At 32.9% G+C, this 23,729-nt stretch overlaps 1 protein-coding gene across 1 annotated transcript; it reads right to left on the bottom strand.

Annotated features, from left to right (window-relative positions):
- Positions 1-4,743: 4,743 nt before the first annotated feature.
- LOC123714460 (4-coumarate--CoA ligase 3-like) lies at positions 4,744-22,636 on the bottom strand. Its single transcript, XM_045668704.1, has 9 exons — positions 21,808-22,636; positions 19,307-19,517; positions 13,678-14,034; positions 10,849-11,034; positions 9,530-9,648; positions 8,603-8,767; positions 5,896-6,066; positions 5,009-5,326; positions 4,744-4,895 (listed from the first exon to the last, which is right to left on the bottom strand). The coding sequence occupies exons 1-8, from the start codon at positions 21,997-21,999 to the stop codon at positions 5,036-5,038; spliced, it is 1,692 nt and encodes a 563-aa protein (XP_045524660.1). The 5' UTR covers positions 22,000-22,636; the 3' UTR covers positions 4,744-4,895; positions 5,009-5,035.
- Positions 22,637-23,729: the final 1,093 nt, after the last annotated feature.

Raw genomic sequence — 23,729 nt, forward strand, 5'->3', positions numbered from 1 at the left:
TGTCTCACACTACAAAATTTACCATAAAGTTGTCATAATAGATGTTATAACATAACCTATAACAGGGGTCAAACGGGCAGGAGAATGACATTAAGTGATACCACCCCCAATGGACACTTACATTGCCAGAGGGCTCGCAAGTGTGTTGCTAACCTTTTAAGAAAACTCTCTTTTCTTGAAGAATCCTAAGTAGAATTGGTAAATTTTATATACAAACTATGAAACTAATGACAGCTACTATCGAGCTGTTGATACATAATTGCTATTAATAAGCCTAGCACTGAGAAGAAAAAACCTTGATAACGACATCTAGCGGTAACTGTTGCAAAATTAGCAATTACAAGAAGCAAAGTTTACATATGTAAAAAATAAATAATTAAATCAAAATGGGGATCCGAATCTCTTTTAACGCTACGTGGTGTCCCTATTCTGGTACCAACTGTAAGTTAAATTTCTAGTAATTATAAGTACGCTCTTTACTTGAACATTGATCCGAAAATACTTTGATAAAAAAAATAATACGATTTATTGGGAAATATGATGCTACAAAAGATTTCGATTGGTTGGGAATACTTGGATTTCCTATTGATCCTCGACATCCGAAGGTAAAGCTTATCTGATGATATAAATGCGATCTTCTCCTCACCAGGAAAAACGAAAATGTGGTATCAACGATAAAATATAAGGAAATTATTTGAATCAAACAATAAATCAACAATTTCGATACATTTTGGCGTGACCTTCAATACGATTACGCTCCATGAAGAGGAAGCATATTATCAAATATATATAGGTACTACTGTCTAGATTAGCTAGACTAGCGTTGTTTAAAAATTTTAATTTATTGATAATCCACAAATTATTTAACAAAGTTTACATTAAAAATAAGTAAAAACTGATTAAACCTTACAGATGACATTATGTAATAATTGGCTAATTTATTAGTTGAGGTGTGTGTAGGAATGTGTGAAGGTGTGCAAGTATTGTGGGTGTGCATTTGCTTTGCAAATCTATTCGATTTGCTTATCTCTTTCGAAAAGGCGCATTCAGAGATAATATACACGAGTACTCCTTATTATATAGATTTAAAATACTATATATTCCAAGCATAGTTTGTACCAAGATTGGAAATATGAAACGGTTCAGTATGACGAGTTCTATAATATATTTAAGTCACTTGGACAGACAATATGTCCATAAACCATAAAGAAACATTAAGACTGTCATCTTACGCCTAAGTGTTTGTGAATCAATGTTATTATTTTTAGATTTGATTACATAGAAATATTGTAGTGAATAAAAAATTGCGTTCTGAATGGAAATCGAAATCGACCATATGGGTCCACTTCGGAAACGTGACTTAGCCAAGCATGACTCCCGTTTGTCAAAATACTCTTTCTGCATCTCACCTAATTGCCATATCTTTACTACACCCTAATTCAAACTGTATGTTTTTTATAAAAAAGGGCAAACGGGCTGGAGTTAAGACCGTCGTGAGATGCTCAATGCCGAAGGGCTCGCGAGAGCGTTGCCGGCCTAAGTTGGAATGGATGAAGTGGATCGAAACTCCCCGTGACCACGCACGCTGAAAAGCACGCGAAACGTCGGAAAAAAATTAAAATTTAAAATTATGTAAATAATTATAAGTTTTTAATAATAATACATAGCTTCAATCCGTTCAAAAAGTGTTTTCTTAATGCGTAAAAGCTATGTTAACAAAAGACAATACTATGGATCGAAACTATCAATAAACTTATTAAAGAATATAGTATAAAGAAATGTTTGCGAGTTTTTTTTATCGAATGCGACCCGGATATACCAAGTGAGACATTGCCCCCTTGATAAGTCGATTCCACCTTCGTAGCTGATAAGATAACAAATCTTCCACCCACTTTAAGATTATAGTAATTAGCAAAGTCATTGTGATATTTTACAGTGAAGATTTATAATTGATTAAGTTTAGTATTATTTCTTTGTAATCTACATTTTGTTTTTAATTACGCAGGCACACCTTAAATATTTGAAAGACAGTCACAAAAGCTGACCTGCTATTTTGTTCCTTTGGAATGATCACGTGTCAAGCCAGTGACCAGTCATGCGTGTCCTATATGTATAAAAACTAAAATATTTATTGATGTACGCTAATAGCCTTTATCTTTATCATAAATTTTCACTGTAAAGGTTAGTATTATATCTTTGTTATCTACATTTTGTTTTTTTAATTATACAGGCACACCTTCAATATTTGAAAGACAGTCACAAAAGAAGCTGACCTGCTATCTTGTACCTTTGGAATGATTAAGGTGTCAAGCCATGCATGTCCTATTTGTATAAAAAACTAAAATACTTATTGATATACGCTAATAATGATACAGGGCATTGAACCGCTAATTGTTCCAATTTTAAAGCATTAAAAAAATACGTCCAATTGATAACCACTTCTTCGGTTTTTTAAATTCGAACTATGAACAAATAGTTATACGGCTTTCCCCGGGGAACAAGGTCGTAAAGAACTATTGAAACTGTGTTAATGTTTTCTCATTTTTGACTTCCTTGGGTGATGTACTATTATAGGAATTATTACGGAATTTTTGCAACAAAAATTACAATAAAAAAAGGGGGGTTTTACGAAAATTATTTTGTGAACAATGTGAGTTATACCTAATATAAAGTCAAATTTCTGTCAACAATACAAAGATGTACAAAAATTACACATACATTTATCTAGGTTTGAATACATTTATGTAAACGTGGGTAACACTGAAAATGTTTAGAACTGGCCAATTAGAAACATTAATAAAGAAAACTTTTTTGAATTAGAATTTTAGAACTCTTTGGTAACCTAATGTTTTTGTGAATTGGCGGCAAATCTAAAACTCTTGTTACACGTGAAAATTAACCTTACGCGAGAAAATTTTCGGTCAATGATTTATTATGACTTTCGTTGTGGGCTTACTCAACAACAAAGCTATAATAGGCTGCGATTAGCATTAATATTAATGAAGCCGATCTCGTGCCACTATTTACAATTGGTTTAACGAGTTTAAGCGTGGACGTAGCAATCTTATCCGCGTGAGGGACGTCCTTTAACAGCGACTAATGAATATAACATCAGAATGCGACGAATGTGTAGTGGGGAACGGAAATGTCTTCGAAAAACAATAAAAGTATTAGCAACTTTCTACATTAAGCCGTTTTTTTATTTTTTGGATTTTATGGATTGCCAAGCTAAGTTACATTAGACATCTATGGCAATGAAGTGCGAAGAAGAGTGCAGACAAGATTCCTATGCCAAATATTTTTATTTTTTTACTTATTCCACATCATTATTATTGTTATTGGGATCTTCAGGTTTTGAAGGGTAAGTACACCAACGACTTCCACATTCATACAATAGATATACTACTCTCGAAGAGCGGCTTCATAACCAGTGTTTGTATATCTGGATTGATAATATGCCTGTTGAAAAAAAAACGAAGAAATGGATATGGGCCATTCAGCGCGCTCGGTTGATTCGACGTGCTGTGATTATCTAGTGCACTATCCGGCAACAAAATATATATTCGGCTGATCCGATCTGCCCCTTTTTGGGAGTAAATATACAAGTCAAATGCTTTTCTTCTTCACGCATTGGCAGACTTTCTTCTAGCACTCGACTGAGGTGGACTGTCCATCATATATTTATTTAATTTACTAGTGTTCAAGTTATAAAAATCAGAATTCTTCATCTAGAAATCTTCTATAATTTCCCTTTAAGAATATAAGAGAAAAAAAACGAATAATCAAGAATATATTTCCTTTACAAAACAAAATACATACAAAATCTTACTTAAAGCACCAATATTTAGTTTATCCTAGACTAGGGATTATTTTACAAATTCTAGAATTCTTGTTAGGATTTTGTCTTTGACATACGTAAAATTGTATAAAAAATACTCTACAGATATAAAATTGAATCTTTCCGATTCTAGGATTTAGAATTCGATTGTCGATAACAGAAATAATAATAAGCCAACGGAATAACGCTATTTCTAATATAATTTCTAGAAAACGTTAGACAATTATATGTATATTTATATAAAACATACAAAAATATATCACCTATAAAACTTTAACAGTTTACACACTTTAATATAAATAACGTCGAAATACTGAAATTCAATTAAACATATTTAAACAAAGCTTCTATAATAGACTCAAACTCAAAATAACTTTATTCATATATAACCAAGTACGCTTATGAACGTCAACAGAAAATATGTTAAATTGCTTCTAAATTTACATTTACTACCAGTTTGCAAGGCAAGAAGAACTGGGAGAGAATTGTTAATCAACACGCTGGCGTTCGGTCAGACAGATAGTTAAACGTTTTCGACGCTGCTTTATTTAAATCAAAATGCTAACGGCTTGATTAAATGAACCTTTAATTGACTGTTTAGAGATTCAATTATCTCTCTGATTAAACTACTTTACTGCAACATAAAATATAACATATACCTTTAAATTAATATTCTTATAAATTTGAAGATTATTTTAATGATCTTAATTCTTGAGATTGATTTGCTCCAGTTCAAACAATTTGTATGACACAAAACTTAGCGATTAAAAAGAGGGGCGGAGAGTTTATTGCCAATTCTTCTCTTTCGTTCTACGGCCTTGATTTGAGAACTGGCAGTAAATGTAAAATAAGAAGCATTTAATGTATATTCTTTTTTTGTTCATAAGTGTACATTGTGTTACCTATATGAATAAATGATTTTAACTTTGACTTGACTGAGAGTCCTTCAAGAGTCAATTCTTAAAATGGCGGCAACGCATTGAGTGTCTATGGGTGAGTCACTTAACATCAGCTGAGATTCCATATCGTAAATCCCAGGGAAAGTCTCGGGAAAAAATGTCTTGTGACACGGATGTCCTCCAACCATCAAGGTGATGCGGATGAAATGAGTTAACACGGTTCGTATGGTGATGAGGTAGGATGGACCAAGCCAAACCCTTCAGAACACTCCCCATAGTAAACTTTGTAGAATATTTACTAACAATACTTTTCCTTGATAACGCGTCTTAAAACCTTACCAGCAGGGTTTTTAGGTATTTCAGTCACAAATTGAACCTCTTTAATTTTTTTAAACGCCACCACTTGTTTGTTCACGTATTCTAACAATTCCTTCGGGTCAATGCTCTGTTTGGCTTGTGGCACTACGAAGGCCTTGGGCGCCTCGCCGCTTAACGAGTCCTTAATACCTACGACAGCGCAGTCGAGGACTTTAGGGTGAGTACGGAGAATGGTCTCCAACTCCGCTGGAGGGACTTGGAATCCTTTCACCTGAAATCATATTTATATATTATGTGTTTTTATATAAAGGGATCTGATGACAAAAAAGTAACGAAAAAACTAGAAGATGATCTATTAAACCTAAATATTCGATTTGATTTGGTTTGACAGAATTTTCGAATTTCGAAATTTCGAAGAATGATCGAATAGTGAAGTACCGAATCGGAAATGCAGTCAAATTCAGGTAATTCCTGTATTCGAACTGATTTTCGATTAACATTATAGTATAGAGTTCAAAAATAAATAAAACCAATAAGACGTCTAAATATTTAAAAAATCTAATTTAAATTTTTATTTGTACCATATATTGGTGGTCCAAAGAGATAGCCCCTTAATAAAGACTGTAAGTGTGATTGGACACTTTATGTTATATCCTACTATATAATATCCTTTTTAGTAAATTAGGCGGGTTTTAAATTACTTATTAGTCTTAACTCTGGATAGGTCATAATGTTAAAATATGTCTTTGTGCAGAGACAATAAAAAAAATATAAGCAAATACCTTCGTGTCAAAAATTATAGAAAAAGAAAACAATGTTCTATATTTAAATTAATTTTACCTTAATAAGTTCTTTAAGCCGGTCAGTGATATACAAGTACTTATCCTCATCGTATTTGCCGATATCACCGGTTTTGAACCAGCCATCTGATGTGAACACTTCCTTATTGGCTTCTTCGTTCTCATAATACCCGCTCATGAGCACCGGGCCACGGACCAAAATCTCACCTTCCTAGAGATAAGATTTATAATATAAATAATGGAATTAGACAAAATCGCTTTTCTATAGGCGTGACGCACTAATGAATTTATATGAAAATAGTCACGTGACAGATGTCATTCTCCTACAAATCCGTTAGTGTGCTCTCGCCTGCATGCTCCACCACGATATATTCAAAAACTGTTACACCATGGGTATAAAACTATTTAATCAGCTTCCTAGAAGTTATTATAGGCAAGTTACCTTGTAGTGTGGGGCAGTATTTAGACCATATGTTTGACACAAATTATAAATAACTTAAGTTATTTTTATGACATTATGTTAATGTTCTTGTTATATGTCATTGTAAATATTATATTATTTGTAGTTGTACCACTATGGAAAATGAACGATTTTTTATTATTACTATTATGAGGTGATTTTGTCGCTTGGTCACGTGATTAATTCTATATATACAATTTGCGTCTCGTCTGGTACAGATAAACGCGCAGTTCAATTGTGTATTTATAAATAATATACATCACTATGTTTGCAAAGAAAGTGATACATTCATTATAAAAATCAGCCATATAAAAATAGGCATACAAATGTCATATTAATTATCATAATGCCATAATGAAAACAGTTAGATAATTATGATTGCTGTCAAAACTTATGGTCTTCTTGAAATTAAACTTCAATAGAAATGTAGTTTTTAACTACAAAATGTGTTTAAGCGCCATCTATCGTCGCATATGAAGCTATTTTAGCGTGTTCTATGTTTATGTTTTGTTAAAATAAATTTATCATATTTTTATATATTACAGTCAATATTAATTATCTTTGACATTCGTTCTTATGAGTGTTCGACTCTGTAGTCAATTCGGTTCGGTCGTTGAAGGAGTACACGAAAAACCTGTTTATTACAAATTCGAGTTGTACAAATACAGGAATTGGTTGGTGCGGCCCTCAGTTTAGTAATTCCATAGTCGTTAATTTGTAGATCTATTAATGTTGGCAAATCAATTAACAATATAACGGGTTTGCAGCTAATTTGACTTTGATGTTATTAAAATATAATGAAAATAGCAGTCGATACCAGCGCTATTGCTCCGACATATACATGTTGTCTGTGTACCGTGACAGTCATCCAAATGGACTTTTTTGAAGTGGAACTTCTTTATCGGCGTTGGAAAAAAATTTACCGTCACATTTTTCCGTTACATTTTTCCGTCCGTGCCATCTTTTTCTTGTTTCTACCACGGTTGTTTCGAAGAGATTCGAAGCCATTAATAACAAAAATATATAATAACGATAACAATGATAGTAATAATCATATTACAATTAATGAAATTCTGTAATAATCTTAGTAGTAATAAGGTAAAATGAAATTATTGTATTATTTGTATTCATGTCTATGATATAAAGCCTTTTGTTAAACTTTATCTAATTTAACTTTATTTAACCAATTTCTGTTAAGTTGATATATGCAATATAGATCACTTTTCGAAAAACAAGGTCATAAAGAAGTTTCACTTCTTACGTGTGTACACTAGTACACGCACACACTCCAGTGAGCTTCCGTCCTGCCCATCAGGCGATTTACCACCCCGCGACGGCCCAAGCCAAGGTTCATGTCTCACAGGAGACGCCCTTGCGCTAGCCGCGGGACAAAACGACAAAACAGCTCGAGCTGCCCTTAAGGCCAACAGCGAGATTCCATTAAAAAAAAAGTATCGGCACGCATTTTATTTTAGGTTGCCAAAAAAATTTTGCCAGCTCTCAGTCAGCCGCAACATTAGGATTGCCAGGTGTCAACAGTTATAACATTGTTAATAGGCATATCTTTTAATTGTTACACGAAATTAAAGATATTTATTTCCTGTTTACAATAATCTATGGTTGGATTAATCTAAATAAATAAAACAAAGTCGTGTTAGTAACACCTCTTATAACTCAAGTTCGGCTGGGGATGTTAGTTATCTCAACTTGGTGCATTCCTCTCCGCTCCGAATAGCAGTATAAGTAACAAAATATGGGATATGTTATCGAATAAAAATAAACTAATTAATTAATTTTACGAATGCAAACAGCATGTGGTGCCATCTGTTGACGAAACTTTGCATATAAAAGAAACCTACTAATCAACCGCATATAATACACGCGACGATACTCAAAGACAAATTCAAAGGTAAGGAAGTTCTCATTCCGAGGATTCTTATGATCAAAAGAATCAATCTTTCAATTTCAATTTCAATCAAGAAGAAATCTTTTTTTAAAAAATCATCGAAAAATCGAAATTTAAAAATAAAGTGCCAGTGACAGAACTTTGGGACCAACTACGTATATCTAGAAAATGCATGTTTCTTTTAAGGTCAATTGTATCAAGCACGTTCACGTGTCGGCAAGCCATCAGCCTTATTTATACGTCGTTTACATAAAATAAATAATTATACAAATAAAAAAACTAAAGTAAGTAGGTTACATAAGTTATTAGGCAACAGGCGGCATTTAAAGGTTTTTTTTCGACTTTTATTATTCTATATATAGAAAATTGTTTAGTTCTCACCTGTCCCGACCCAAGCACCTCCTGGGTTTTGAGATCAGATATTTTAATCTGGCAGCTCCCAACCACATGTCCAACAGAGGCATAATTCGTGTCATCATTGCGTCCAATTGCTATGCCACCGTTGGTCTCAGTCAGACCGAAGCCTTGACGGAATCTGATGTTCCTCTATTGAATAAAATTCCCTGATTTTAGCGAACGCATACGGTGTAATATACGGAATATAAATTGAACTTCTTAAGAGAATATAAATTGAACTTTTTAGCCATTTATAGTAACTTTTAAGACAATAGACTCGGTTGGACTGACAAATATGAGAGAATAGGAAAGGATTGGAGCGTCAAGTATATCTTGGTACACCTTTAAGCCAACTTCAATATCACAGGAAACCTTGGAGAACTTGCGCGGACCCAGTGGTCCATTGGCAAGCAGCGTTGAAGACGTTCTCCTGTCGGAGGCTGTTCTGTGTGTTTGAGGGCCACACACACAACACACAGTATAGATAAAATTTCGATGTCTGATCCTGCTGCTGAACTTAGATAGGACTTTGACGTTCCAGATTACGGGCCTATGATAGTATGGCCAACTGCTTTAGTTTTGTTTGTTTAAACATCTTCGAAAATGACAATTGATAACAAAAAGTAAGCTAAGTCAATCTTAGAGAGTAGATATGGAGTAGCAGACTGTACTGGTAGTACTGACTAGAAGTTTTAAGGACTACCGTCATTTATGATATTATTATAGAAATTAGCTTAACGTCAAAATAGATTTTCTATCTTAATATATATCAATCTTATGTGTATGTCTTTGTAATTAAGCTCCTACGAAACGACTGGGCCGATTTTGATGATATTTTTTGAGGTTTAATGTTTTATACAATAGATGAGTTTTCTATATTTCTATCTACTCGTATTTGCTAAAATGGCTTACGTTTTTCTTTAGCAGAGCTTCAACGTCGCTTTTGGCTAAAGAAGCCGCTCCACACACGATACCTTTAAGCGATTGAAGATGCGCGGGCGTCACTGCCGGATGTTTTGCCAGAAATATTACTGAAACACGTTTTAGGTTTAAACAATAAATGTAAAGATACTACTCCAAATACCTGTCAACATTATGCCACCTCATATCTGAGACTACTGAACTAATTTTAATGAAACTTTTATTTTTACTAACATAGATAAGCGAATATATTAACCAATTATCTTTTTTTAATTCAGTTAAAAACAAAGATTAACAAACTGAGATTTTGTTGTTTATAACACTAATAATATCTTTAAATGGTAATATTTTTTTAAAAAACCTTTTTTTTTCACGGCCTACCATCTCAAGAAAATCATAGATTATAAGAGTTCTGACATACTGACGTGGTATATTTTTAATAATTCAACTGTGTCTATACTTTGACATTTGACTTGAGGACTTGAGAAACAAAAATTCGAATATTGATTTAATAAAGTATGCGGTCAATACAGATAATTAATATAAGGAATCGGTTGCCTAGCAACGCTAAAAGCCATAGGTATAAGAATTTCTAATTATAAATGGCTGCATATTACGTGATAATCAATGTCAAAAATAAACTTTTGACAATAAATTAATTATTAACGAACATAGGTTGTATGTCAGTTTCTTCATAATAAATAAATAAGTTCTTCGAAATTTAAAAACAGCAAAAGTGAGTACGTTCATGGAGGTATAGGCAAGTATCAATGTCACTTATAGAGGTTCCCGCGTGACATGACTGTCACGTATACAGGTTTCATGTTTCTCACTTATAGAGGTTTTGGGAGGGCAAAATTACGGGACCTGGTAAATACTCTCATTGATAGAGTTTTCTCGCTTGCCTCGTTGTCGCTTATTGTAGTTGTTCTATATGAAGTTGTATTGTTAAGCATATATGTGTAAAGTTACCGCGTTGGCTGACCCGTTATAAGTTATTTTGTTACATTATTTAAATACATGGTTAGTATACTTTATTCAACTCAAACTCAAAAAAACATTATTCATATAGGTAAACAAGTGCACTTATGAACGTCAGAAAATATGTTAAATTGATTCGAAATTTACATTTACCACCAGTTCGTCAGTCAAGGGCGTAAAAAAAGAACTGGCCAGAAACTCTCCGTATTTTTTTTAAATCGCCATCATAAATCACTTTCACACACAAATTTGTAATTTAATATATAATATAATAATAAATAATATAATATAAGATAAGAACTTTGTAATAGACCTTAAAAAAAACTTACTCATAGGTGGAACAGCGTACATATGTTGAGTTCTATGACGGACCAGGGTCTCCAGAAACACTTCAGGCTTGAACTGACTTATTGTTACCAGTTTAACACCCACACACATCAAGTTCATCATAAGGACGTTGAAGCCAAATATGTGGAAAAATGGCAGAACTCCCGGCATCACTGATTGATAATTCGCTGAAATTAATAACCATAAGTGAAAATTTGGAACCCTGGGTGGGTTTACAATTGATAAATAATAGCTATTGATTTATACGTGATCTTACAGAGCTACACATAAACATATTATAAACAAAAACACTAACAATATACAAACCCAAGTCAAAGTCAAAAATTATTTATTCATATAGGTAACGCAATGTACACTTATGAACAAAAAAAATAAATAAACATTAAATGCTTCTAATTTTCCATTTATTACCTAAATCTGTCTCAAATCAAGGGCGTAGAACGGAAGAGAAGAACTGGAAATAAACTCTCCGCCACTCTTTTTAATCGCCAAGTTTTTTTTGTATTACACAACGTTTGTAAGGATCCAAAACAGATTACATTGATAAACAAAAAAAACATTTATGTGTAAAGGTTACTGACTACTTAGAAGACAAAAACTCGTGGAAATAGTTCCAGTTATATTGTTATAATTTATTTTCTTATCTTTGAAGTGTGGAATGGTGCATGTGGTAAATAACAGTAAAGTTTTTTTTTAATTTTTTTTATGTAATTTTAACGACCTTCCTTTCATAATTTCATCCTTAAAATAATTTTAATGTAGAGCGAGGATAAAACTTCCCGTTCTTCTCAGAACAAGGCCTCCTGGTAGTTTTGCGAACGCATGGCGTAGTCTTGCTGTTTCGCGATTAAGTACAATAATAGATTCAAAAAACAAAACTGAAATTAAACATATACAAATACAAATAATATTTCAATGAAAAAACTAAATTGTTAGTACAGCTAAATAATCAAGGTTTTCCCGCTTCGTAGATCATTTCCTCTCCTCCTCTTTGGTAAGGTAAAAAATACTTAGCTAAACATTGGCTAATTAGCCGACAGTTCGTACGAGGCACATGAAACAAATGTATAGGGAAGGAATAATAATATAATATTATTAAATTTTATTTGCGACAAAATTCATACAGATAGTAGATCACAACTAGATATGAATTAATCCGTGGTACATGGTATGTTTAAACAATATTAGAAAAAAGGTAATTTTAGTGATACTATATATAATTAAGTATGAGTGAATGTGTGAGTGTGTGAATGGGTGTGTATGCGCATGTATTTGAGAGTGTAGCTGAGAGGTTTTATGATCGTGCGCGTGTCTGTGTTAGTTTTTGGAACAAATACATGCCAAGATACGTAGTAAGGCCTCTATAGATTCGAAAGCCAATAACGCTAGGTTATAATCTTAAAGAAATTGATGACACCTAAGCCAATCAATCTACCCATTACACGTGTAAAAATAATAAATCTTTTTGACTCCGCTGAATTACAATGAATTTATATTTACTAATATTGACTGTTTAAAACCAAGGAATTTCAGCTTTCATATAGTATGGAGACCAAATGAAATTTGCATACTCCAGCATCTTTCTAGTATTAGCAAAATAAAAGCATTTTATAATTTTTGTTTTTAAACAGACCATGAAAGATCCTACTTGCTTATATGCTTTGCTTGTTATGTCATGTACATATGTGTTCCGAAGACCAATTTTTCATCAAATAATATTGCAAGGTTTAGACTTTAGTTAAATTGGTTTCTTAGTCATTTTTTTACATTATTCACACAGTTTTAGCCCTGTCTTAACTGATAAAAAAACTTTAAGCAAACACAAATCTTCCCCACAGCTCATGCGCTAATTCCATTTTATTTACACATCTAGCACCAGGCTGTAATTATATACCTTGCTACGCTATGGCAATCAAACTAAGTTACATTCTACTAAAAAATGTACTTTCAATCAAAACAAAGTTAACTTCTACAAAAAAATGTACTTTCAATCAAACAAAGTTAACTTCTACAAAAAAATGTACTTTCAATCAAACAAAGTAAACTTCTACAAAAAAATGTACTTTCAATCAAACAAAGTTAACTTCTACTAAAAAATGTACTTTCAATCAAACCAAGTTAACTTCTACTAAAAAATGTACTTTCAATCAAACCAAGTTAACTTCTACTAAAAAATGTACTTTCAATCAAACCAAGTTAACTTCTACTAAAAAATGTACTTTCAATCAAACCAAGTTAACTTCTACAAAAAAATGTACTTTCAAACAAACCAAATTAACTTCTACAAAAAAATATACTTTCAATCAAACAAAGTAAACTTCTACAAAAAAATGTACTTTCAATCAAACAAAGTTAACTTCTACTAAAAAATGTACTTTCAATCAAACCAAGTTAACTTCTACTAAAAAATGTACTTTCAATCAAACCAAGTTACCTTCTACTATAAAAGGGCCTTATGTGTGCTGCTCTACAGATACTTTTTCTAAAAACTGGAAGCGTTCTAGATCTGCGTTTAACGCCATATCTTGGATAGACCGCATACGAAATACAACCGTGCTGGACAGAATGCAGAAAAACAAAGAAGTGTTAGGGTTAAGAGAAGGAAACTTGAGTATTTCGAACAAATTTTACGTAACACCAAGAAATACGAGCTTCAACTAATCATACAACCCAAAATGATTGAAAAACCTAAGACAAGGTTTGGCCAAAGCACCAAGTCAATGTTGGAAGCGCTTTATCCAAAAGTATACTAGCCATGATGATGCCAACCTTAGCAAGGAGATGACACATAAGAAGAAATAAATAATTACCTGAAGCCTCCTCCACAGAAACAACATTCGGATCTAGAATGGCGGCGTTAAAGGCCACAACGGATTTGTGGGTGCAAACAACGGCTTTCGGGAAACCGGTTGTACCGCTCGAGAAAGGCATTATGGCGACATCTTTTGCACTCCGTTTCACGGCCTTCAAACAGTCCACATCCACATTCAAGTCATTTGCGAACTCTGAGAATCTTATTGTTGTCTCTGGTAGCTCATCATTGTCTATTAGTATAACAGGTAGTTTCTTCTTCATAGAGTTCAGAGCCTCTGCAATGTTCGGATATGATAGCTTTGATGATACTATCGCTTTGCATTTTATCATTTCCAGCTGGCGTTGTAAGTCATCTGAAATTGTTAATTTATTACAGTTATATAACAATACTAATATTATAAAGAACAGTGTTTGCTTCGTGACTTCAGCGTGCGACTCTCATCCCTGAGGTTGTACCTTATGCATCAATGGATTTTCTGTCTATTTGCGCATTTAAAATTCGCTCGAACAGCGAAGGAAAACATCGTGAGGAAATTGCTTGCCTTAGTCCCGAAAAAGTGACAGCGTGTATCAGGCACAGGAGGCTGATCCTACTTGCCTATTAAATTGACAAATGATTACGAAACAGATACTGAAATCTAATCTAATTAAAAAGTTTGTACTGCCATTGATTTATTTTTAAACTATTTGAGGTTTTAGGGGGTAATATACTGATTTTAAAAAGTCAGTTACGAATAAAAAGCCATGTTATGTAGGAGTTGGATTTGCGGTGAAAAAAGAGAACGATTTTACGAATGTTCTTATAAGATTTTTCTGATCAAAAAGTTTATGAGTAACAGTCAATGACCGTCGTGGTAGATTAGCTGAAGTTAATTTATGATTTCATGAAAGTTATACAATAAATACAACAGAAATAAGTTTACTACTATTTATGAATTGCAATACTCAACGTTACGTGCCTTTGATGCTTTGTTGTATATTTACCTTATACAAAAAATAAATTTCTGAACGCACATTTGATAACCAATATCAATCCTTTTCTTTATTCTAAAATACGAATATTGTGGATATATTTTCGATTCGAAATCTTTATTTAAATACGTTCATTAGTTTGAAGGGAGAGTTTAATCGACGGAAACCTTAAATGAACCTTACTATGGACATTGTGTATTGGAATTTCTTTTTCTTTTTCTCGTCAATTTTCCAATAAGTTTATACTATAAAACCATGGTAATCCCAACGGTTCTCGCTCGGCGTTTTACGCCTAAATATGAGTAGGTAGTCCCTAATGATGTCGATATCGTTATAACACATTTTGACTGTATTATCACAAGTCATTAAAAAATAATTAAAATTACATTTGATGTCAGTATTACTATTACAAATACTGATAGGTTTAGGAATTAACAAACCATAAATAACAAATTTAAAACAAAAGAACAATGAAATTTGATTTGCCTGATCGTATTCTATATTATTAAAAAGAAAATATATAGAAACTGCCTGCTAAGAAAAAAAAAATGAAAATTTTGCAGCCAAATCATTTACAAAATTAATTGGTAATTAATAAATGGTGGTAGTTCCTAAAAGGACAGTAACGCATTCGCGAGCTCTTTGGCATTAAGAGTGCCAGTTCTGTTTTATAGGACATGAACGAAAAAGCGATACAATATTTCTAATGTGGCTATCTGAGCGCTAATTATTTTATATTTACACTTCTCTTCTCACGAGACAAAAATTCGATAGGCAATCTAAAGGATAAGTAGAACGGGCAGCCTTATAAGCAATATCTTCTTATACAAAAACAAAGCTAAGATTACTACAGAGAAGTGGCCTTATCGCTTATAACCAATCTCGTCTTATACCAAAAGACGGCTAAGTGTTGTACAGACAAGTTGCCTTACCGCTTATAAGCCATCTCGTCTTGTACTAAAACAGAGCTAAGAGTAACAAACAGAACTGCAAACCGTACAATAGTAAAGCTAAAAGGAAAAAGATCAGCTATCCTAATTAGGAAACCAAATTTTTAAGGAATAAACGTGAATTACACAACATTTTTTTTATTATTATATTTTATAGCCTGGCGTGCTATATCTTATCACTTTAATATAATAAATTTGTTTCTTTGGAAGCCATTTCATATAAAAATAACTCGATATTACATTCATTTCTTTTTTATTCCAGAGGGCGGGCTCGCGAGTAGGCCAGTCTTAAACATCGATACTCTGTATTCTTGAATGTGCATAAACAATGTGATAAACAAAAGGTTATTGATTGATATGAAGTCAACAGTAAACAGAACTTCACTTTAATCTGACCTATTATGGCCATGGCTTTAAGGGCGGTCAGTAACCCAAATCACTGATCGCAGATTTGATTTTATCTAAGAATGTGATGCTTGAATTACAAACAATAAATATGTATTGATCCTTCACTATAATTTCAATGGTTGACTCTAATTAAAAATATAAATTCCTCGATACAAAAAAAATAACACAAAGTCACCTCTAACTTTTGGAGCCAATAAATAATTGAATTACAGAACTTTGGCTGAGTTGTTGCTAGCGATTTGATTAAAGCATTTCGCGTTGATATGGGATGCAACCTGTTTAGAAAAGAATTAGTCAAGCTATTCAAAGGAGATTGCCAGTATCTTCAGAACCTTGCCTAAACCCTTAGTCATTGAGTTTTTCTTATATTCATTTATTTTAGCTATAGGATTATTTTATATAATTTTTTGTTATATTTTGTGTTATTTAGTCCGTTCGGTAGATTTTTAGCGAACGAACAATAAATTGTGTTGGAACCACATCAGAACACATCGCTACAATTTTCTTTGTTTAATGATTCCTATATCTAATAGTACTGTTGGGAACTTCGTTGTATGTAACAATAAAAGTAATCTTCATTTTTGTTATGCGAAACACTGTATCATCCGTCTCATGAGAACTTAAGGGCCTATACGGTCGCCAAACTCCAAAAAAGTACATTGTTTCTTTGTCATCTATTTTTTGTCATCGTTTCTTAAAGTATGGCGAATGGAAAAAAATATATGGTGGAGTTGAGTTAATGTATCCATTTTGAAAGATACACGATTTAAATAACATCACTCGATAGAAAAAAAAAACCAAACATAGCTAATTTTTGACACTTTGACTTCATTTTACGACGAAAATCTATATTGAACATGATTTTGAAATGTACACGATATATTTTGTCGCAAGCCAAGCAATCCATTTCAAAATAAAATTTGTTAAATTCACATTAATTTAATGTTTTACATAACTAATTGTTATTACGGGCCGGCGCGTCTCAGCGCTCCAGCTCTCCACTGCGTACCGCAGTCCACCCCGAGAAACTGACACAGCAATCCGTTCTGGTATAGGGCCTTAAGCATACGTTCGTTGCACTAGTCACTGGGGCGAGAGGAAGACGCGCGGGTGAAATCATGAATTTTGCTTCCCTATTGCGCGCTCTTAAGACAAAACATTACGGCAGGTGATCGACAACCGCCAAAGGCATTTGTATATGAATGCGTTTCCATACAATGAATTTTTTTTTTATTCGTTTGGCGTGGATCACTCATGTCGCAAAGTGCGTGTTAAGCCCCTAAGGAATCTCAACCTACATAATAATAATAATTAATAGATAGAATAAGCAAATTTAAAAGTTTGATCCTCACTGTATTGAGATACTTATTCGTTGATGAGGAAAGCACCAACTCTGTGGTCACCGGTACTATCTACCAGGCGCCAACTAAAATCTTTAATTAGCACCTGTCCACTTGAGGTTCAAGGCCCAAGAGTCTACTCCAAATGGCAGACAAAATATGGTTTCCCATGAGCCATATAGGTCTGCAGATCGCCAAATTCCAGGTTATGTCTCAGAGTCGCCTTTTGATTATTTGGAAATATTAAATTGTATAATTTCTCTAAATGTATAATATATACGGGACGAGTAGATAATAGCCAACGTAGATGTCTCACTGGACAACAACGGATCCATTACGGACTCCGATATACTTGTAACGATGATTTTCATACATGCTGTCTCCGCTTTGGTGGAAGCACATGTATGACAATTGTCGTTACGAGTATAGCGGAGTCCGTAATGGAATAAAAACTAAAGATGATAAGTTGCTTAATTTTAATAACAGCTGCGGCCATATAATAAAACCAAACGCTACCTTGTAGGTAGGTGTACTGAGATTTATGTATCTGTTCCGCGATTATTTGTTATAATAGGCAAGTAGGTGATCAGCCTTGAGCCTGACAGACGCTGTCTTGTGTCTAAGGCTAGCGTTCAGTCCAGTTCAGTTAAGAATATTCATTTGAGTTAATAAGTAAAAGTTAAAAATGTTGCGAACATTGTATTGTATAAAACTGAAGATAACTTTGATCAATTGGCAATAGTTTATTAGCATTATATATTAGTATATAACTATTTTTCCCCACCTTGGCTAACGTCAAAGAATTGTTCATATCCAAGGGAATTCAAGTAAAATTCTCTCTTCATAAAAAATTGATCTAATGACAGCATTTCTCCGTAATCTCTTTTTTGATCACAATTTGTCAAAACTTTAGTATAAGACTAGTAGGTATATAAGGAATAAGTAGGTATGTCATGAGCAATTCTTTAAAATTTAATAAAAACCGGTAAAACCTCCGAATACATAATTATATAAGATTATAGTAATTAATCGTGTATTTATTAATTAATAATTAATTGATAATTTTAATTCCCGCCAAATCACGTAAAACATAAATTTTTACGTGATAGCTATGATTGTTAAAGTACACAGCTACCCATATTTCGTAGGAATTAAACTCCAAGACAGTGTTACGCTTAGACAGGCGAAGACAATTTTCAAGTCGAGCATAATTTGAGATGTCTTGGTTATACATAAAGGAATGCAACACATTTTACAGTTTTCCCAGCATTCACTATTATTATTATGTACATAAACACACTAGCAGCTTAATAAGCTGTTGCGCGCGTATTTGGAGAAACCATCCAACCTATTTTTAAAAGAGTTCAAAGAGGGTGCACTAATTACACTTTCCGGAAGCCTATTCCACTACTAGGTTTGTAAGAAAGTTCTTTAGGGAATTTGTGTTATATTGAGTGGTCTTCAGTTTTAAAGAACTACCCCTCAAATGTGTATTTTCACTTAAAATAAAGAGCTTCTCAATTCCTGGAACATTATAGTGGCCAGTGAGGATTTTGTAGGTTTCAATGAGATTTCCTCTTAATCGCCTACTTCCTAAATCAGTAAGGTTGTCTGCTTTCAGAGATTTGTTCCCAAGTGACCTGATCATTTTCGTGGCTTTTCTTTAAACCCAGTCAAGTACACTAATATCCTTTATGAAATAAGGATCCCAAATGCTGTAGGCATACTCTAATAGTGGTCTAATGTAACATTTATATATCTTTAAGAGTGTTCTTGGTGAAAGGCATTTGAATAATTTTCTCAATAAATAGAGTATGGAATTAGCCCTTTTTACAACATTCATGATGTGTCATACTTTCTTAAAGATCTTTTAAATATATAGAATATATATTTTAGAGTACGTTTATATTTGTATATAATCACTGATCTATGAATAAAAGGTTTAAAAAACTTACGAGCACTATACGCAGGATTCATCATACTGATTATACACCCAGCTTCCAATATTCCCAGTGAAATACATGGATATTCTGGAACATTCGGTAATATTATGGCGACTGTATCGTCATTCTTCAACTGCAATTTCGTCCGGAGCGACGCAGCAAAGTTTATCGACATACGATGTGTTTGTGCGTATGTATATCCATGGCCTGTGGTGGCACACACCTGAAAATATTCATTTAAAAAATTATAAAGAATATTTTTATTCATTTTGTACAGAAATATAGAACACGGTACGAATACGCATCTGAGGAAATTAATATTTTTCGTAGTGTGTATATATATATGTGCGTCGCGTGATTAAACAAGTTTTTAATGGATTTTTTCGAATTATCAGAACCAAATTCTAGTACACAAACCTATTAAATTCAAGGTCCACACTACAAAAACTTATAACTTTTTTTCGTCATATGTATTTCTAAAATGTAAATTGTTAGTACGTAGGATGAAAAAAAGTGAAATAATTAATGATCGGAAAAACCGTTACATAAAATAAAATAACATTACGTAAACTTTGTACTGTATTATTTACATAATATAAAGGGGCCTACACGGGCTACACTTTTAATAAAATGTGGCTACATCATTACCGCCTATATCCCGAAAATAAATAAAAAACATTTTAATGCAGCACATGGCTGAAAAATGTATATCTCGGCCATATTTCTTCATCAGTATATAGCTCATTACATCGTCATTTACTTACATAGCTTGGCTAGTACTTATAACCAAAATAAAAACAAAACAAACACAAAACGAACATAGCACAACAACGCTACTCGAACCAATCGTGGCAAACTTCACGTTGCGTCAAAAAGGGGCTTAAGCCGTAAAGCAAGACAGCAATAATTTGGTTGAGAACTATAGCAGTATTTTCGATTGCAAAGCGATCGTTTCGGCCATACTGTTACTAAACATTCATCAGACATACAAAAAATATTCGGCAATATATCCCGGTCATACAAAAATATAGCCGACTATTGCATAGTCTAGCCGTAAATGCTGGCTGATGCGACCAGCGATGCCCTTGCAGCTGTACATTTTCGTCAAAAATGCCCGTCTTTTTACTAAAAGAAATTCTGTTAAACAAGAATAATGCTTCATTATGTTTTTATAGAAACAAGGACGACAGGAAAAAGTAATTAATAAAAATATCTTTACGAATTACGACACGCCCATTTCAGGTGATCTATTGACCTTGCAAAATTACGTACCTACCTAAATATTTGTGAAAAACGCAATACATTTCGTACAGTAGATGCGGCGAAGGACATGCTTCTACACAATATAAAAAAAACATATTCTTTCACTGAATAGATCCATAGATTATCGCCTCGAACCCTACTAACTTTACCTTTTTTATATTATTTTAGATAATAAATATTTTGTTTGGTTTAAACGGAAATTCATTAGGGTTAGGTTAGGCTAAAATTATTGGCATGTCTGGAGTGTTATTTCAGAGTAATCAGGGCACCAAGTAAATTTCGCAGTTTAGCATAGAATTTCGAATTGGACCAACTAGTCCCCCCCCCCACCCTTCTATATACAAAAAAAATCACTAAATTAAAAAAAAACAACACACCACAACAAATTGCAACTGTATAATTAACATGAACAAAGCAACAGGAAAATGGTATATTTTTAATATTACAATTGATCAGGTTTTAAAAACTTGTTTGTTTCATACAATGATGTCACTTGTCTTTGTAGAACAAACCACAAAGAAAAGAAACCATGACTTTGTTTTAACACTCTAACCACAAGTTAATTCAATATTTTAAGTGCAAAACTGCAAAAGAATTTAAAACAAAGACAAAAACAGCTGTGCTGTATTAAAATAAAATATATACTTCACACCACAATTCTAATTCATCAAAATTTGTTCAGCAATTGAGTGAAAGCAAGGTTTTTTTATAACATTTTCCTTGCAAAACCATTGAATGTTATGATTATCTACTAATAAAAGCTATCTAGCTAGCTAAATACTGCAAAAAAAGAATTAGTCTAATTAAAAGAATTTACATTAGAAATTGAATTGACAGATCACGGAATAGAAAATATACTATTTGCTGATGTAACTTTACATATAAAACTATGAAGCAACAAATTTATAGACATAAGTACCTGATAAGACTGACCTTAATAAGCACTAACACTAGAACATGTTATGATTATTATACATTACCACAGCAAAATCATGTCTATGTTAATAGTATTTGAAAATTAAATATTTTGTGTCAAATTAGTTTGTAATTGGGGTCTTTTATAAATAAATAATAACAATGAATAAGTTAACATATATTCAGTATTAATTCCATACAGAATTAATAATTAATGCATTTATTAAGAACAAATTAATAGTTTATGCAACATTAATTGCAAAATTTCAAGTACATTTTAACAATATTAATATGCCATTTGAGACAGTTTTAATAATTAAATGTAAAATACTTACTGTAAAAGTTTTGTCTGGCCATCTGTCCAAGTTTTGCCACACAAATTCATTAATTGTAAGATTTGAATCTTCTAAATCCTTAAAAACTGATGTTAATATTTTTGAATCTGTGCTGTTTTGTAAAAAAGACGTTTTATACACATTTCGTTTTTTTATTACTAGGCTTAAAGCACGTCTTAATGTTGAAGCCATAAGGCACTACGTTTTTTAATATTTTTAAAATAAAATTTCAGACGTTTATTTCAAACTTTCTCTTGTGTGAACTGGTTTATTAAAAAAAACACGAGTCTAATAACGACACACCTCCACACATCTGAGTCCAAATAACAATTAAATTTGTTTCGAAGTCGGGTCCGTCTTGTGCTCGATTCCGTGCTAGTAACGGCCGTAGCTCGCAGTCTTACGAAAGTTGAATACTGAATAGGCTTTGTACTCAACAGTCAACACAAATTATCATATCGCATACATATGGTAGTGTAGGTTGACGGTGACCGGTTAAATGGCCTTGCAAAGATGGAATATAAACAATGCTAAGTTTTTAATACTTAACAGCTGCAAGCAAGCAGAAACAATTATATGTTGATTGGAATTAATATTATTTTTAGTTTGTTTACTTTAATTTATATGCATTGATATGGAGTACAAATTTTCCATTATGGACAATAATTAAATTTGCTTGTACAGTACAATACGTATAATACTCAGTCTACGCACTGGTGGTCGTAAGATTTCATTGTAGGTATAAATTAAATTTTCTGCTACGTTTATTCATGTTAAGTAAAGTTATTAAATAATAATTAAGAACTATGACGATATTAAAAAATAAACAAAACCTAGAAGTTAAGTCTATTCACTATTGTCAAGATTAATGTTGTCAGATGTCACCTAACAAGTGATCTTTACTTACTAATGGTTCATTACTTTTTAGATTATCATTCTCTCCCAAAGACGGGTTATGTACAAGTTATGAAAACAAAGTGATTATTACTAGTACTACGTAAGGTGTTTTTCAGAAAGGAATAGGAAATTGTGCTTGTGCGTTCGCATCCCTGCTACGCATAATACTAATTTATTTTACTTAGGTATTATGAAGACCTAATTCGACGGTCTTGGCGTAAACCCACCGAGAAAAATATACTTATATTAAATATTACTAGAAGTCGAACTGGTTACTTAGTTTACCCTAGGAACCCACGGCCGCGCAAAACGGATATTGCTTGGTTGTCCCAAGAGTGAAAGAGTGAACTTGGTGTCCAATTTTTATTCAAAACGTATTCTAACGGCCTGCAAAGACAGTATTGTTAGAATTTCGGTGCGATACACAAAGCGAATCAAAAAGTTGGGACAGTCTCAGTGTTGTTGAGAGAAATATCTCTCAAAAATCCTTTTCTATGAAAAAGTTTTAAAAAATATATAATTTTGTATGGGAAAAAGTATGTTTGAAGTTTCCAGTATTGCTATCGGGAGTTATGTTCACAGGCGTAGCTGTAATAGCGAAGCGCACATTTAACATAGTCTTGAGGGTTTTTCTGGGCGTGGTTTAAACGGTTTCATATATATTTAATTTTACTCATGGATTTCTATTGCGGATATATATAGTTACTGGTAAAGTCGTAAAATTTTTATCTCACAAAGGCTTGGTTTGCGGTGTGCACTTTGAGGCATTTATACTTACGCTGATATTTCTATTATGGACTCTCAAATCTTCACAAGTGTGCAAGTTTATTTTACTGAATATAATTAGTGGCACAGCCACCTATAACACATATTACGTACATAATTATGCCGATTGCAAAAACACATTCTTCGGAAAGTTAGGGATCTCAAAATATTCTCAGGGGATATTGTCATAATGTTGACGTGGCTGGGTTTTAACTTGCAGCGCTGCCACCTATAACCTCGATTTATGGATTGTGTTTATG

The sequence above is a fragment of the Pieris brassicae genome, chromosome 9 (genome assembly GCF_905147105.1).
Source record: "Pieris brassicae chromosome 9, ilPieBrab1.1, whole genome shotgun sequence".
Lineage (NCBI taxonomy): Eukaryota > Metazoa > Arthropoda > Insecta > Lepidoptera > Pieridae > Pieris > Pieris brassicae.

Coding starts and splice junctions, on each gene's coding strand:
- LOC123714460 (XM_045668704.1), bottom strand. CDS start 21,999: ATGGCTTCAACATTAAGACGTGCTTTAAGCCTAGTAATAAAAAAACGA. Junction 19,518..21,807: donor GGCCAGACAAAACTTTTACA/GTAAGTATTTTA, acceptor GAATATTTTCAG/GTGTGTGCCACCACAGGCCA. Junction 11,035..13,677: donor TTCTGTGGAGGAGGCTTCAG/GTAATTATTTAT, acceptor TATTAATTTCAG/CGAATTATCAATCAGTGATG.